The 13,294-nt window shown below is 45.1% G+C and overlaps 1 protein-coding gene across 3 annotated transcripts in view; it reads left to right on the top strand.

Moving 5' to 3' along the window:
• The first annotated feature begins 1,131 nt into the window (after nt 1-1,131).
• CHCHD6 (coiled-coil-helix-coiled-coil-helix domain containing 6) overlaps nt 1,132-13,294 on the top strand; it is a 320,698-nt gene continuing 308,535 nt past the window's right edge. Inside the window, exon 1 of one of the 3 annotated variants that reach the window (XM_053301295.1) lies at nt 1,132-1,351. In XM_053301295.1, coding sequence (XP_053157270.1) covers nt 1,262-1,351 — 90 coding nt within the window. In that variant the 5' untranslated portion in view covers nt 1,132-1,261. The remainder of the gene's footprint in view (nt 1,352-13,294) is intronic. The other 2 variants (XM_053301294.1, XM_053301296.1) reach the window with 2 other exon arrangements.

Genomic DNA, 13,294 nt, shown 5'->3' with positions numbered 1-13,294 from the left:
TGGTGGTAAACTCCCTTCTCCCCATTCTGCATACTGGTAACAAACATTACAATTATTTTGTCTGGAATATGCAGGCTTCCTTCTTCAGGCTCATTTCAACATTTATCTACTCTGACAATTGCCAAACTTTGAGTCCATTTTAATTTCTCATTTTTAGTTGAAAAAGAAACTTTTGTCTAATTAAGATGTATCTCCCCACCACCCCCATGGCAGAGAAAGCCTCAAGTATTTATCTGGAAACTTACTATTGCTTCCAAACTGTCTCGGACAATTACTTGAATGACTAACAACATTAGGAATTTTCTTCTAGTAGGCAGCAAGCCTATATTCTACTCAGGACCTGTCATGAGAGCGGCTCTGCCTCCTATTAAGATCACTACTAGCAAACTAGTGCCATCTACTGGCTGGACATATTACAACATGATTTCCACACAGGACCTCCTTTTGTCAGCTACTGCCGTTTCTGCACAGAATGAAGAGGAGTAAGTAGGGTGGTCTCTGAGTCTTGTTCCTGGTTCTGCTCTGTTCGTAAATTCTGGGACTCTGCAAATGTTAGCGTAAGATAACTCTGCAGTCCGCTTCTGTGCTTGTCTGTTCAGAAATAGGTTTCCTGGGATTCAGTGGGGCTTACTCCCAAGTACCCAAAGGAATACAAGTACATCCCCAAAGGAATGCAGCTTTAGTTGGAGGAAGACTATAAACTTTACAGAAACAGCTATGCTTTTTGGAAGGCGTCAGCTCTTGCACAATGTTCCTGTTTTTCTTAAAACGCAAGATGAAACTTAGTGCAAAAATGTCGTGCAAAGTGGCGTGGGCAGATCAGAGTAGCAAAGGACAAGTCCTGAGCAGCAGCACATCCAAGGTCGGCACGGAATGAACTCCACCGCCTGCCCCTGTGAGGTGCAGCACTTGGCTCGTGGCAGCTGAAACAGAAGAACAACCCACTTCCTAGGCGAGGTCCAGCTTCAGACCCGGGAGGCAACAGGGAGCTGCTCCTGGGAGACGCGAAGTCCTTGCCCGTTTTGTCTCCGCCCAGTTGGGAGCCGCGTCTTTGACAGCGCTGCCTGGTCCAGGAAGACTACAGTTCCCAGCATACTCTGCGGCCGGCTTTCAACATCTGGCTGCGCTATTGGACGCGCCATCGGCGACCGCCAACCGGGCGCGAGTTTGTAGGCAGGTAAAGTGGAGCGTGGTGTATGTATCTTGACTTCTGCCCCATCCCGACTAGTGGGCTTTCCCCCTCAGTTATCCTGCTGGCGTTATGGGAGGCAATGGGAGCAGCCACCACGGCAGGAAGGTTTCCTTCGAGTTGGATGAGCATGAGCGAGTGCGGGTGTTGCAGGGAATCCGGGTAAGTACGGCTGGGAGCCTGAAGAAGGGTTGGAATGGAAGGGCTGGAGGGGGAGTCGAATGATCCCTGGGGGAGAAAAGCTGAAGTTTGAGGAGAGAAGATGGTGGTAGGCCTGGAGAGGCGGGCGTGTCTGGTTTTGGGGAGTGATGGGAGAAGTATCTGGGGAGCAGAGGGTTGCAAGATCTAGGGAATATGTGCAGTAAAGACTATTCTGAATGAGAGGCAATTAAACTGCCCTTAGGGTTGCAATAACGTGTGGGGAGGCGGGGCTGGTTAGGAAATGAGATTCTTTATTTGCTTTCACCAGTTCCTTCAGAATAATGTTTGGAGCCTTTTTAATATGGTAAATTTAATGTGACAATCTTTAAGGTTCTACAAGGTATTTTCTCACCCAAAGCTTTGAGAGCATCTTGTGGATTATGAAAGACTTGATGCCAGTGGCAAGTAGCCAATAGCTTCACCACTAATGAATATTTATTTAGCACTTTACTTGTACAAAGTACTTTCCAGTTCTCACCTATTCTTGCAACAATCCTGTGAGTAAAGGCTTTCATGATTTATAGATGTGGAAATGGAATCTGAGAATGGTTTTGTTCCACTGCCACACACATCCTGTGATGACTGAGACCCAGACTTGGATTGGACATAAGAACAGCCCTGCTGGATCAGGCCCAAGGCCCATCTAGTCCAGCATCCTGTTTCACACAGTGGCCCACCAGATGTCTCTGGGAAGCCCCCAGGCAAGAGGTATGTGCATGCCCTCTCTCCTTGTGTTGCTCCCCTGCAACTGGTATTGAGAGGCATCGTGCCACATACTGACCCAGTTCCAAACCCAGTATTATCCACTAGTTTAATCAAGGAAACAAAGTGCATTCTTTTTGCTAATTTTTAAAAAAAGTTCACGAAATGATGGGCCAGTAGAGGTCACCTCTCTTCTCCCTGTCATTAACAGCATAGGGGGAAGCACACAGCTATCAATTAAACTAAAGAACTGAAATTCCAAAAATGGTGCTGTCATATGGAGGTTGAGAGAGAGAAAGAAAAGACAGGACAACACAGTATGGAATCTTTTTCATTGATAACTTTTTATTTCAGTTTTTAAAACTTCTTGTGGTTTTAGCCTGGCATTTCAGCTTGTTTAACCTTATTAATTTTTTATTCTATATTATTAGATAATAGATAATTCTATATTATAACATTTTATTAATTTTGTAAGCTGCCCCAAGCAGTAGTGCACTGAAGGGGCAGGGTATAAATATTTTAAATAATAAATTTTCAATAAGTCCTCTTGATACTTCTGCAAGTGTGTTCCATATAGCGTCACATGTGCTATTTAGGACAAAGCTTATCAAACTTGGGTTCCCAGATGTTGTTGGACTACAATCCCCATCATCCTAAAGGCCTCTGGCTGGGGATGATGGGAGTTGTCAGTCAGTCATTTTTATTTCAGCCATTGACCAGAAACATTATCACAAACAACAACTTAATTTACATAAACTATAAGAAAATTTAGCCACTGAGTTAGATGAATTTCTTTAAAAAAAATTATTGTCACATTTTAATTACAAATACACTGAGTGACCAGGAAATGTCACAAGATAAGGCAAAATAAGATTTGTTGTTCAGTAGTCTCAATATCATCAGACCCACAAGGACAAAGTTGGATGCATAAGGAACCCCCCTGAACTTCCCATAAAGCACCGCTGTAGGGAGTGCGTTTAATCAAGCTAAGGATAGCACCCGCCTAAACTTAGAAAAGGTAATATTATTTAAATATGCAGCAGGTTTCGTGCTGAAAAGCTGATCTCCAAGGTATATACCTTTTGGGATTTTAGCAACTTCAAGCTGTAAATCAGTGTCAGAAATTCATTGTTTAATCAGCTTCCTAGCGCAGTCGTAGCCCAAACTAATAAGCATATCAGGTGAAAACCCATAATATTGGGATTTAGTTTTAACAAGACTCTTCCAAGTAGAGTCAAAATTATCAATTAATACCAAGGGGGCGCCTAATGACAGCATTTATCTATTTATCTATCTATCTATTTATTTATTTAAAATTTACTTATTCTTAAATTTATATACCGCCTTTCATTAAGAAAATCCCAAGGCGGTTTACAGCAAAATTTTAAAACAAGATTGTAAAAAAGACATAATTAAACTATTAAGCTAAAAACATAAAACAAATCTGGTTAAAGATTTAAAACACAAGCATAAAAGCAATACAGAGTACAAAGAGCAGCAGCAGAGACAATCATATAAAAGCCTGGGTAAAAAGCCATGATTTAACATGCTTTCTAAAAGCTGTGATGGAGACTGAGGAGCGAATAGCCACTGGGAGAGCATTCCAGAGTCTGGGGGCAGCAACAGAGAAGGCCCTGTCCTGCATGCATTACAACCAAGCCTCCCTCATTGTTGGCACCCAGAGCAGAGCCCCCTCAGATGACCTCATCAAGCGGGCAGCAACCCTTGGGAGCAGGTGGTCCCTCAGGTATCCCGGGCCCAAACCATTAAGGGCTTTAAAGGTCAAAACCAGCACCTTGAATTTGACCCGGAAACAAACTGGTAGCCAGTGCAACTCTTTCAAAATGGGTGTGATGTGCTCCCACCGGGCAGTTCCAGATAAAACCCTAGCTGCCGCATTTTGCACTAGCTGCAGTTTCCGGATATTCTTCAAGGGCAGCCCAACGTAGAGCGTGTTACAGTAATCCAGCCGTGACGTAACTAAGGCATGGGTAACTGTGGCCAGATCTGCCTTCTGGGGCATAGTGATAATAGGGGACTTTGGCAGTATTATCTATTAATGTAAACAGGGAAGCCAAGACAGGCACCCACAATCCAAATTTTGGCGTATAATCTCAATGTTAATCACTTCCCGGGGCTTTAGCAGGTTTGACTTGTTTTATCAGCTCTTCAATTTCTGTGCAAGAAACGGGGCCAGCTAGGCAAGGAGGAAATATCCACATCCAACCTATAATTTGAGGAATCCGACCCGTCTGTATAAAGAGTAGAAATGCCGCTCCCAGGCCTCATGTGGAACGAGGGAAGAGGGGACCAATGGAGATCTCGCCTGCAGTGTTGTCACCAGACACCAGAATCTGGACTGGTTTTTCAACTTAGCCACAGCAATCAATTCAGACCACTTTGCATGTGTGTGTTGTAGTCTCTTCAACTTTAATAACTTTTTATAAGATTGCTTCTTTAAGGAGAGGGCCTGGACTCCGGATATAAAATCACCCTCAACATAAGTTTAAAAAACTAAGATAAGCTCCTTTTTTGCTGTTCGGCACTCATGATCAAACCAGGGGTGCGAAAAAGTCCTATATCTCTGGCATGGTAATGGACGAGGTTTAGTAAGCAAGGGGGCAAGGAGGCTGATTAATTTGACATGTTGCTTTAACATAGGTGACTCATAAGGCCACGAGCCTGTCCTCCTGAGCGCCTCCCGAAGTATAAGAAGCTCATCAGCATTAAGAAATGATCTAGCCTGGTTTGATAATGGAATAGACCACTTCGTGGCTTGAAAAATAACATGGCAATCTGTATGAGGTGCTAACCTGCTTTCTGCCCTGGAAATATCTTCCCCAGCAATATACAAATGTAAAGGAAAGTGAGCACTCTTAGGATGGGTGATGACCCAGAAATTTCTTATAAGAGGTGCCAAACTGCGAGATACTGCAACATAATCTATTACTGAGGTCTAGAACCCGCCCAGTGAATGTACTCTGCGGGGAAGTCCCTAGGAACTACCCTGTTTAGGATATGTAAGTCCAAGTTATGGAGTAATCTTGAGAAATTTAAACCGTTGGCATTTAAACCGTTGGCATCTTTGGAACATTTAGCTAATAAGGGGAAGGGTGGCTCCACCACAGGAGGATGACAGTGAAATTTATCATAAAGATCATTATCGTCAACCCCAATGCGGGCATTGAAGTCTCCCACAAGAAGCAGATGATGGTTCACCTGAATTAGCGTCTCAGGATTGTGCCAAACCTCCATGGCTATCTCTTGGGGCCCTGTCGGAGGTATATAAACATTTATTAGGACTAGATCTAATTTCCCAAAATTAAGTAGAACAGCTAAAGCACATGAGTTGGGAGGGCCCAAAAGGGTTAACTTACACTGAAGAGTCTGGGAGACAAAAATTGCAAGACCACCCTTTGGTCTACCCCTACCACCCTCAGTTCTAGCCGGGGATAAAAAGGAAGTATAACCAGGAAGGGACGAGTCTCTCTTAACCCAAGTTTCCTCAAACATCAATATTTCATGACAGCTGATAAAAGCTAAAACATCTGGGTCACTTATTCTGTAGTTCAAGCTCGATGGGAGTTGTAGTCCAACAACATCTGGGGACCCAAGTTTGAGAATCTCTGATCTAGGGAAATAAATGTTGTCCATCTGGTGCTCAGGAAAAGCAGTATATCCACAACAGGATGTACTGACTGTACAGGAAGATCCTGAACTCCTGGACTCAAACAAATTGGACTGTAACTGCAAACCAATTCTTTTTCTCTAGCTTTCATCTTATGAGGCCTCAGATATTCTGCTTCCTAAACAACAAAAATAAAATTAATCGATAATGATACATCAGTGTGCATTTTAAGGAGCAGGCATGTATAGAACGGCACGTCCTAAATGGCAAACTGCTGATTATTGCTTGCAAACCCTAAACATTCAAATATGAGAGTGTCTAAAAGTAAACTCTTTATTTATCATAACTATTCTTTGGAGTTAAGCAATATTACTTGTATCAGTTGTAATCTGTGTTCCTCTAATTTTTTTTTTCATCTGTGTGCGGAAGGAATTTTGTTCTGAGTAGCAGTATCAAGACAGTATGTTTGCACATGCATTCAGAATGAGCTCTTCCGGATTCAACCCAGGGCTGGATTAAGCTAGTGCAGGGCTGTAGCATATGTTATAAAGGGGCCCTAAATTTTAAAAATGTACATAAATATCAAAATATAATTTACTTGCATAGTAAAGTAATTCATTGAGTCGTGAATGAATGAATAAAACAAATGAAAAAATATTCTTATTCAAATTCATCCCCAGAGTAAATCTTGCTCTGATAATAACAGCAGATGGTTTTTCCTTGGGTCGGCTTTTTAAAAAGCTAATATTTGAATGTACAATCAGTGGATAAGGCTATTAGCACCTTTCAGGCTACCATGGGCAGGGCAGTGGGACGTGGGCATCACCATCTCATCCAGCATTGTAAGGAAAGCGAGTGTGACAAGAAATTTCCAAGAACCAGGGGCAGATCCAGCAGGAAATTACAGGGGGTGCAACAATAATCCCTCCCATAAAAGACCCCCCCATATAAAATATTGGGGCTTGGATTTTATCTCTCTCTTGCAAATGCACTATGCTAGGGGGTGTCAAATTCAAATCTGGGGGGTGGGCCAGATTAGATTCTGATGCACCTCTGGGGAGCCACACATAGCCTTGCACCTGTCTCACATCACCTTCTGTCTTCCTCCTCCTCTCTGCTCTTTCTCTCATTCCTTTTTTTTTACACACATACACCCCCTTGCTTTGGTGGGGTGAGCGGGGAGAGTAGGCTAAGCCTGTTCTCCCCGCACATGAGCAGGGAGGGAGCCCTGGGCGGCTGGATTGGCCGCCTACATGATTGCTGGCTCTGTGACGGAGCCGGCGGGGGCCGGGGAGCTCGGGGGCCACGTGGTCCTCGGAAGCTCCAGTATGCCCTACATGAGTGCGTGGGGCATACTGGGGAGACCCCCAGAGCCAGGAGGCGGTTTTTCGCCTCACCTCCGGGGGTCACCTTGTGAGTAGCCATGGCACGAAGCTGAGCTGCAGCTACTCATGATCGGAAAGCCCGGGTTTGCAGAGTGCTCACTCGGCAAACCCGGGCTTTGGGGAGGGCTACAACAAGCAGGCTAGCTGCTTGTAAGCCACCCGGAAGCGGAGACTGGGGCAGAAGGTGGCGGGGAAGAGGTAACCGCCGGCCCCAAAGAGCGCACAGATGCTCTGTGTGGGGTCGGCTAGTTAAATATTAAAACTGTAAATCTCATAATTTTGGAAAAGAAAATTACGCTTTGATCAGAAGGGAGAGGGGGAAAGGATAAGGCATCATGGCTCCCTGACACCTGAGATTTATCAAGTCCAGATTTAACATCACCATCTTTTAAAAATATGTTGCAACCTTATACTTCGCTTTATTGCTCAGTGTCAGCCACCCACTCTCAGCTGCCCCCTCCCCACCATTCGCTCACTCTTACAATTACTCTTACAATTGAAGGCAACTTCTGTGTAAACACAGAGATGGAGCGATAGCTGCTATCCAAAAGCCACAGTGGAAAACCCCAACAATACGCTGATAATCTTTCCCTAAGCAGAGACATTATTGAATACAGGAGAAAGAAGAGTATGTTTTGTATGTACATGTTTTATTCTGGCGGTTTTAGATAGTAGTAAGCTGGCTGCCAGGTCTCACCTAGCAGCACAAATGACAGTGCCAACCTTGGTTCGTTTTCAAAACACTACCCTAAAAGTGTCAGCAGCAATACTACAGCTAAGGAAATAAAGGCTAAGAAACTGGAACTCAAAAATATGGAGCTTTGGGTAGGTATTTTAAGAGGCCTTCAACCCAAAACTGAATGGCCATTCGCAGGTATGGCAGGAAGCGGGGTGGCTGCCTTACCAAGAGTCTACCTGAGGGATTCTGAAGCAGGAATCAAAGGGTGCAATGCTATAGCTTCTGCTGATTCATACGAGTTAGCAAACCATGAAACCGCCTCTAACATGGCACAGGTGTTTGCAGGTTTGGGGAAAGGCCGAATACATTACGAATGGGGATAGATAGAGGGATAAGCTGATCACTCCAATAACTGGCAATCCTTCGACTCTGTGTTCTCCTTTACAGATTTTTCTACCCCTCTTTACCGCTTTCTGCCTCAAGTCAATATTATCTTTTTTTTTTTTAAGTCCCATTTTCTTTCTTTCACTCCTTCCTGCGCTTTACACGCGCTTCCAGCCCAATCCTCCTCCTCACCTCCACCACCTCCCCTTCGCTCTTCCTCTGCCTGGACTGTCTTTTTCCCCAGTGGGATGGCCTCTAAGAGCTCCTTCAGCCTACTGGCACTGATGGAGTGCACCGATTACTGCTGGCCCTACCCACCAAAAATCGTGGGAGGCCAAGAGGAAGGCAAGCAAGGTTGCGGCCACCACAGGGGGCCTCGCTGGTGCCGAATGGCCACAGCCCTGAACCCAGCCAAAAATGGCAGCGTGCGGGGACCGGGTGTGACTTGTGCCTTGACTCCCGCCAGCACAGCGGCGGTGATGGCGGCAGAGCAGGGACTGTGGACGCTCTTTGGTGCGGCTGTCTTCCTGCTCAGCTATGTGGCCAATAGCCCTGCTGCTGCGGAGTGCTGGTTTCTGTGACTGGCCTGTCCCATGTCCCTACTTCAAAGCGCTCCCTCGGAAGGGACCTCAACCACCTTCCTCAATGAGGAGCGAGGAGTGACTGCGGCCAAGGTGTGCTGTTTCTGGGAGCCTGCGATCGGCCTGCCCATGTGGCCAATTGGGACACCGGCGCTCCCTTCTCCTCAAGGCGCTCCAAAGTGCTGCTGACCCGCGCTGGGTAAAAATACCCTCAGCGCCAGTTTGGAACCTCACACATGGTTTTTTCCAGGGAGCGAGCAAAAAGCGCTCTCTCCCCTTGCCCAGCAACCGATAGAGCCAAGGGGACCTAATAACCCCTCGGGGGCAGGTGGCGAGGAGGCGGCCACGCACAGGCAATGCCTGGATTGCCCAGGGACTATTCTAACTACCTGTGGACCGGTAGTCCACTCTCCACGGACCGGCACCGGTCTGTGGACTGGCAGCTGAGAAACACCGGTCTATACAGTACAGAAAGAAAATCCACTAATTTGATTTCAAATAGGAAAGCAGAATGTCATATATGGAGTTACCCCAATTTCTTAGACTTTAAGGACAACCAATCATTTTCATGGGCAAGGGAGTTTCTTGTGATGTAATTTGCAAAGTCTTTTTTTGAAGCAAGTATACAAAAATAGACATTTGGTGGGGGAACATGTTACAAGCACAAAGCAAAACAAAACAGCAATGATTCAAAGGGGAAACATGTTGAGAGAGAACCATTTTCTCATATATTGCTATTTAAGCTATTTTGAGAACTCTATTGCTAAAAAAGTAGCATATAAGTATCTTTAATAAGTGGGGTAGGGGGGAGAAAGAAACACACAGAGACCAGATTAGAGCTATAAACAGCCATTTTGTCAGAGCGATTATTTTTTAAAGCTTTTAATACATTTGTACTGACTAATTTCCTCACAAGAAGGCGGAATGGGGAGGGCTTTTCTTACAAATTTGTACTAGAACAATTTTGGCATACTTTGAAAATGTTTTAAAAGAAGAAGCAGCTTAAAACTCACTTTCTCTCACACATGGGGTGACTTATCTCACATGTACACAAACGGTTTATGGGGGTGTTAGGGGAGAGAGAAACTAGGGCTGGAGAGCTGGTCTTGTGGCAGCAAGCATGACTTGTCCCCATAGCTAAGCAGGGTCTGCCCTGGTTGCATCTGATGGGAGACTTGATGTGTGAGCACTGCAAGATATTCCCCTCAGGGGATGAAGCCGCTCTGGGAAGAGCAGAAGGTTTCAAGTTCCCTTCCTGGCTTCTCCAAGATAGGGCTGAGAGAGACTCCTGCCTGCAACCTTGGAGAAGCCGCTGCCAGTCTGTGAAGACAATACTGAGCTAGGTAGACCAATGGTCTGACTCAGTATATGGCAGTTTCCTATGAAACACTTGACCAAGGGGAACAAATCACACACAAACAGAACAAACAGCAAAGGGTTGGCTTATACAAAATATTTTACTTTCCTTCTTCGAGCGAGACCAGCAGCGTCCTTGGCTTTGTAGTTACATACCAGTTCCAAGTGGGGGAGTTGCACAAGACTCCAGCAGAACCAATAAGGCTGGGAGAGGGTAGGACAGAATGAATGAAGCTGCAAGGGCTGGGTAACCAGTGAGCACCGCAATGGCTCTTTTCCCACCTAGGGTGGATTGCTGAAGCAGAGAGGTGAGATCTCCAGACACGAGAGGATATTATAGGAAGGAATAGAAGAAAAGCTTGCAATGCAGACATTTAATATGAGGCCCTTGAAAGTGTGGGGCCTGTAGCAAATGCTACCTTTGCTAATGGGTTAATGCGGCATAGATTCAACCTGAGCGGGATCTAAAACTAACTGAGCGGACATAAAAAAACCCCTTGTGATGCTACCTTTGCTAACGGGTTAATCCGACATAGATTCAAACTGAGCGGGATCTAAAACTAACTGAACGGACATTTAAAAAAAACCCTTGTGAGCACGTGCACGCCTTAGAGGCAACACTGGTTGTAATTGATTGATATCCATTGATTAATATCCACTTTCCCTTCTGCGTTCAGCACAAATGTACTAGCTAAGGGAACTCTTTTAAAGCCTAATAAGCTCTTAGTACATCAGGTCTCTGTGGTTGCCAGGAGTTGACACCGACTCAGTGGCACACTTTACCTTTACATGATCTGAAGGAGTAAACGGTGAATACTTGTAGCAGTTCTCATGCTGCAAATACTTCTGGCATGAGGACCAATCAAAGTATTGGATTAAATAGTACAAAAGAGAAACAAAAGAATAAGACTGCTGTCCTACATACCCTAACCTGGGAGTAAGTCCCAGTGAACACAGTAGGACCTCTCTCCTCTTTTCTCTACAGTTTTTACTACTTCCCCCCTGTTCTTTTTGCTTGCCTGTTTCTGATTAGACATGCAAAGGATTGCTCTGTTTTTTTTTAAAAAAAAAGTAAGGAAAAAGGCAGCGAAGAGAAGGCAGAGATGGGAAACAAAAGCTCTCTAACGACCGCAATACATTTGCTAGTCAAAAACCATTGAAAAATCCCTTGGAAGTATGGATTTAAGATCTGACACAATTATGAGCTTGCTACATATGAAACCCCAAATAGCATGATCCAGCCCCAAACTGGTGGTGGCTCTCCATGGTCTCATGCACAGCCCTTTTTCAGCCTTGTTTTTTAAGGTCTTTTAGTTGGAGATGCCAGGGATAGAATCTGTCATATAAAGCAAGTGCTCTAGTACAGAGCTATGGTAAACATTGAGAGTCTATACAGCAAGGCTGCACGGCTTTGGTTCTCCTATAACTCCCATAATCCTTGTCTATTGGCCACTGTGGCTGGGGATGATGGGAACTGCAGTACAAAAACAGCTGGAGGGCCCAAGTTTTGCAGCCCTGGTCTACATCAAGGAGGGCAACTTCTGTATCCCTAGAGAATTGCAATTAATTTCTGTTAAAGTATATCAATGCACTAGGTGCAAGATTTTTGTGTGGAATTCCTCCTGAGGTTTTTTCTCACCTGTTGCTACTTGTGTGCTTTCATATCTGCTGTTTTCTAGTGTGTGTGTTGCAGCAGGTTTGTTCCATATTGTAGTTTTTATTTGTAAGTTGCTGTTGCAGAAGAGCAAGATATCTGCTTTTTTCAAATAAGTAAATAAGATTCCCAATATGTGTTGAAATATAAAGGGTAATTTGTGTGTGAGAGTGAGAGTGAGAGTGTGTGTGTGGCAGCAGGGGAAGCTACAGTACAGGGAAGCTAATAGCTTGTTACTTTTATTTTGAAATAATATTCAAGAATGTATATTCAGACTCTGACTGTGCAGTGCCAGTGAGCTCCTTCTCCTTTTGAATAGCCACAAACTAGGGGTGTGCACGGTCCGGAATTCCCCCGGTCCGGCATGGGGGGGACTGTTACTTTAAGCTGGGGGGAGGTAGTACTTACCCCCCCCGCCGCCGCTTTTCCATACGTCATGCGCCAGCGACATAGACAAGCGCATGCGCTGCGAAACGAGCATGCGCGCCGCTGGCTCTACTCTCTTTAAGCCTTAAGGAACAACGACAGGGGCAGGGGCGGCAGGGAGGAACTCTGCCGCCCCAAGAAGATTTTTTAAAGGACCAGCGCCGGAGGGGGAAGAGTGGCGGGGGGGGGAGTACTACCCCCCCCCGGTTTAAAGTAACAGTCCCCCGCCCATCCGAACCTCCGGACCGGGGGAATTACGGACCAGTCCGGAGGGCTTTTAAATAGTGCCCGAACCAAAACCATGCACACTACTACCACAAACCTGTGTTCGCAGTTTGCTGTGAGTAACTGCACTCACTGATCCGGTTAGTTTGGGCCTTTCCTGACCCGAGAGCTCCCCTAGTGGTGGTGACTTTTGGTGTTGCCTCAGCAAGTACTGCTGATGTGAGGCCGTTCCTGTTTGTTAACAAATGTAATTGTAGGTGAAGTTTTTGGTAAATAATGAATCTTATCCTTTGTGCAACCATTTTGGTCACTTGAGTGTGGCAAAAGTGGCTGTACTAATATCACAGTCACCTTTTTAGATGGTGGTTGCCCTGACAGCACTGTAGAAGTCCCTCTCATTGAATATTTGTGCCATTATGTATCCAGGCCCTAATATCCTGGTTCTCTCAAAAATGTCTCCCTGCGTTTTTTACTTCTTTATTTTAGTAACTGTTTGTTCTCTGTCTTCCTAAGCTGCCTTTCCATAAAAAAGCAAGGGCTAGAATTTTCACTCACACACACACACACACACACACGCACACACACACACACACACGTATTGAATGTGTAGGGTGACTCTTAGAATTCTCTTTTGGATGTGAGAAAGCTAGGATTATCCTAAGAGCATATTTTTCTTTTATACTTCTTGTTTTCCATCTGAGGAAGTCTAGGCAACCTACAGTGATAAGTTTAGACACTTTCATTTTATACTAGCAGATATTTCTTTAATTGTAGAGGCTGTTATCATGAACAGCCAAGATGGGGCTAGGGAAGGTGTGCAGCTCTCGGCGGCAAACCTGGCTAAGAAGCTGGGCCCTTAAATGAAGTTAAGGGAATGAGTGCGC

The sequence above is a fragment of the Hemicordylus capensis genome, chromosome 2 (assembly GCF_027244095.1).
Source record: "Hemicordylus capensis ecotype Gifberg chromosome 2, rHemCap1.1.pri, whole genome shotgun sequence".
Taxonomy (NCBI): domain Eukaryota; kingdom Metazoa; phylum Chordata; class Lepidosauria; order Squamata; family Cordylidae; genus Hemicordylus; species Hemicordylus capensis.
This window is presented reverse-complemented; position numbering and strand designations above follow the sequence as displayed.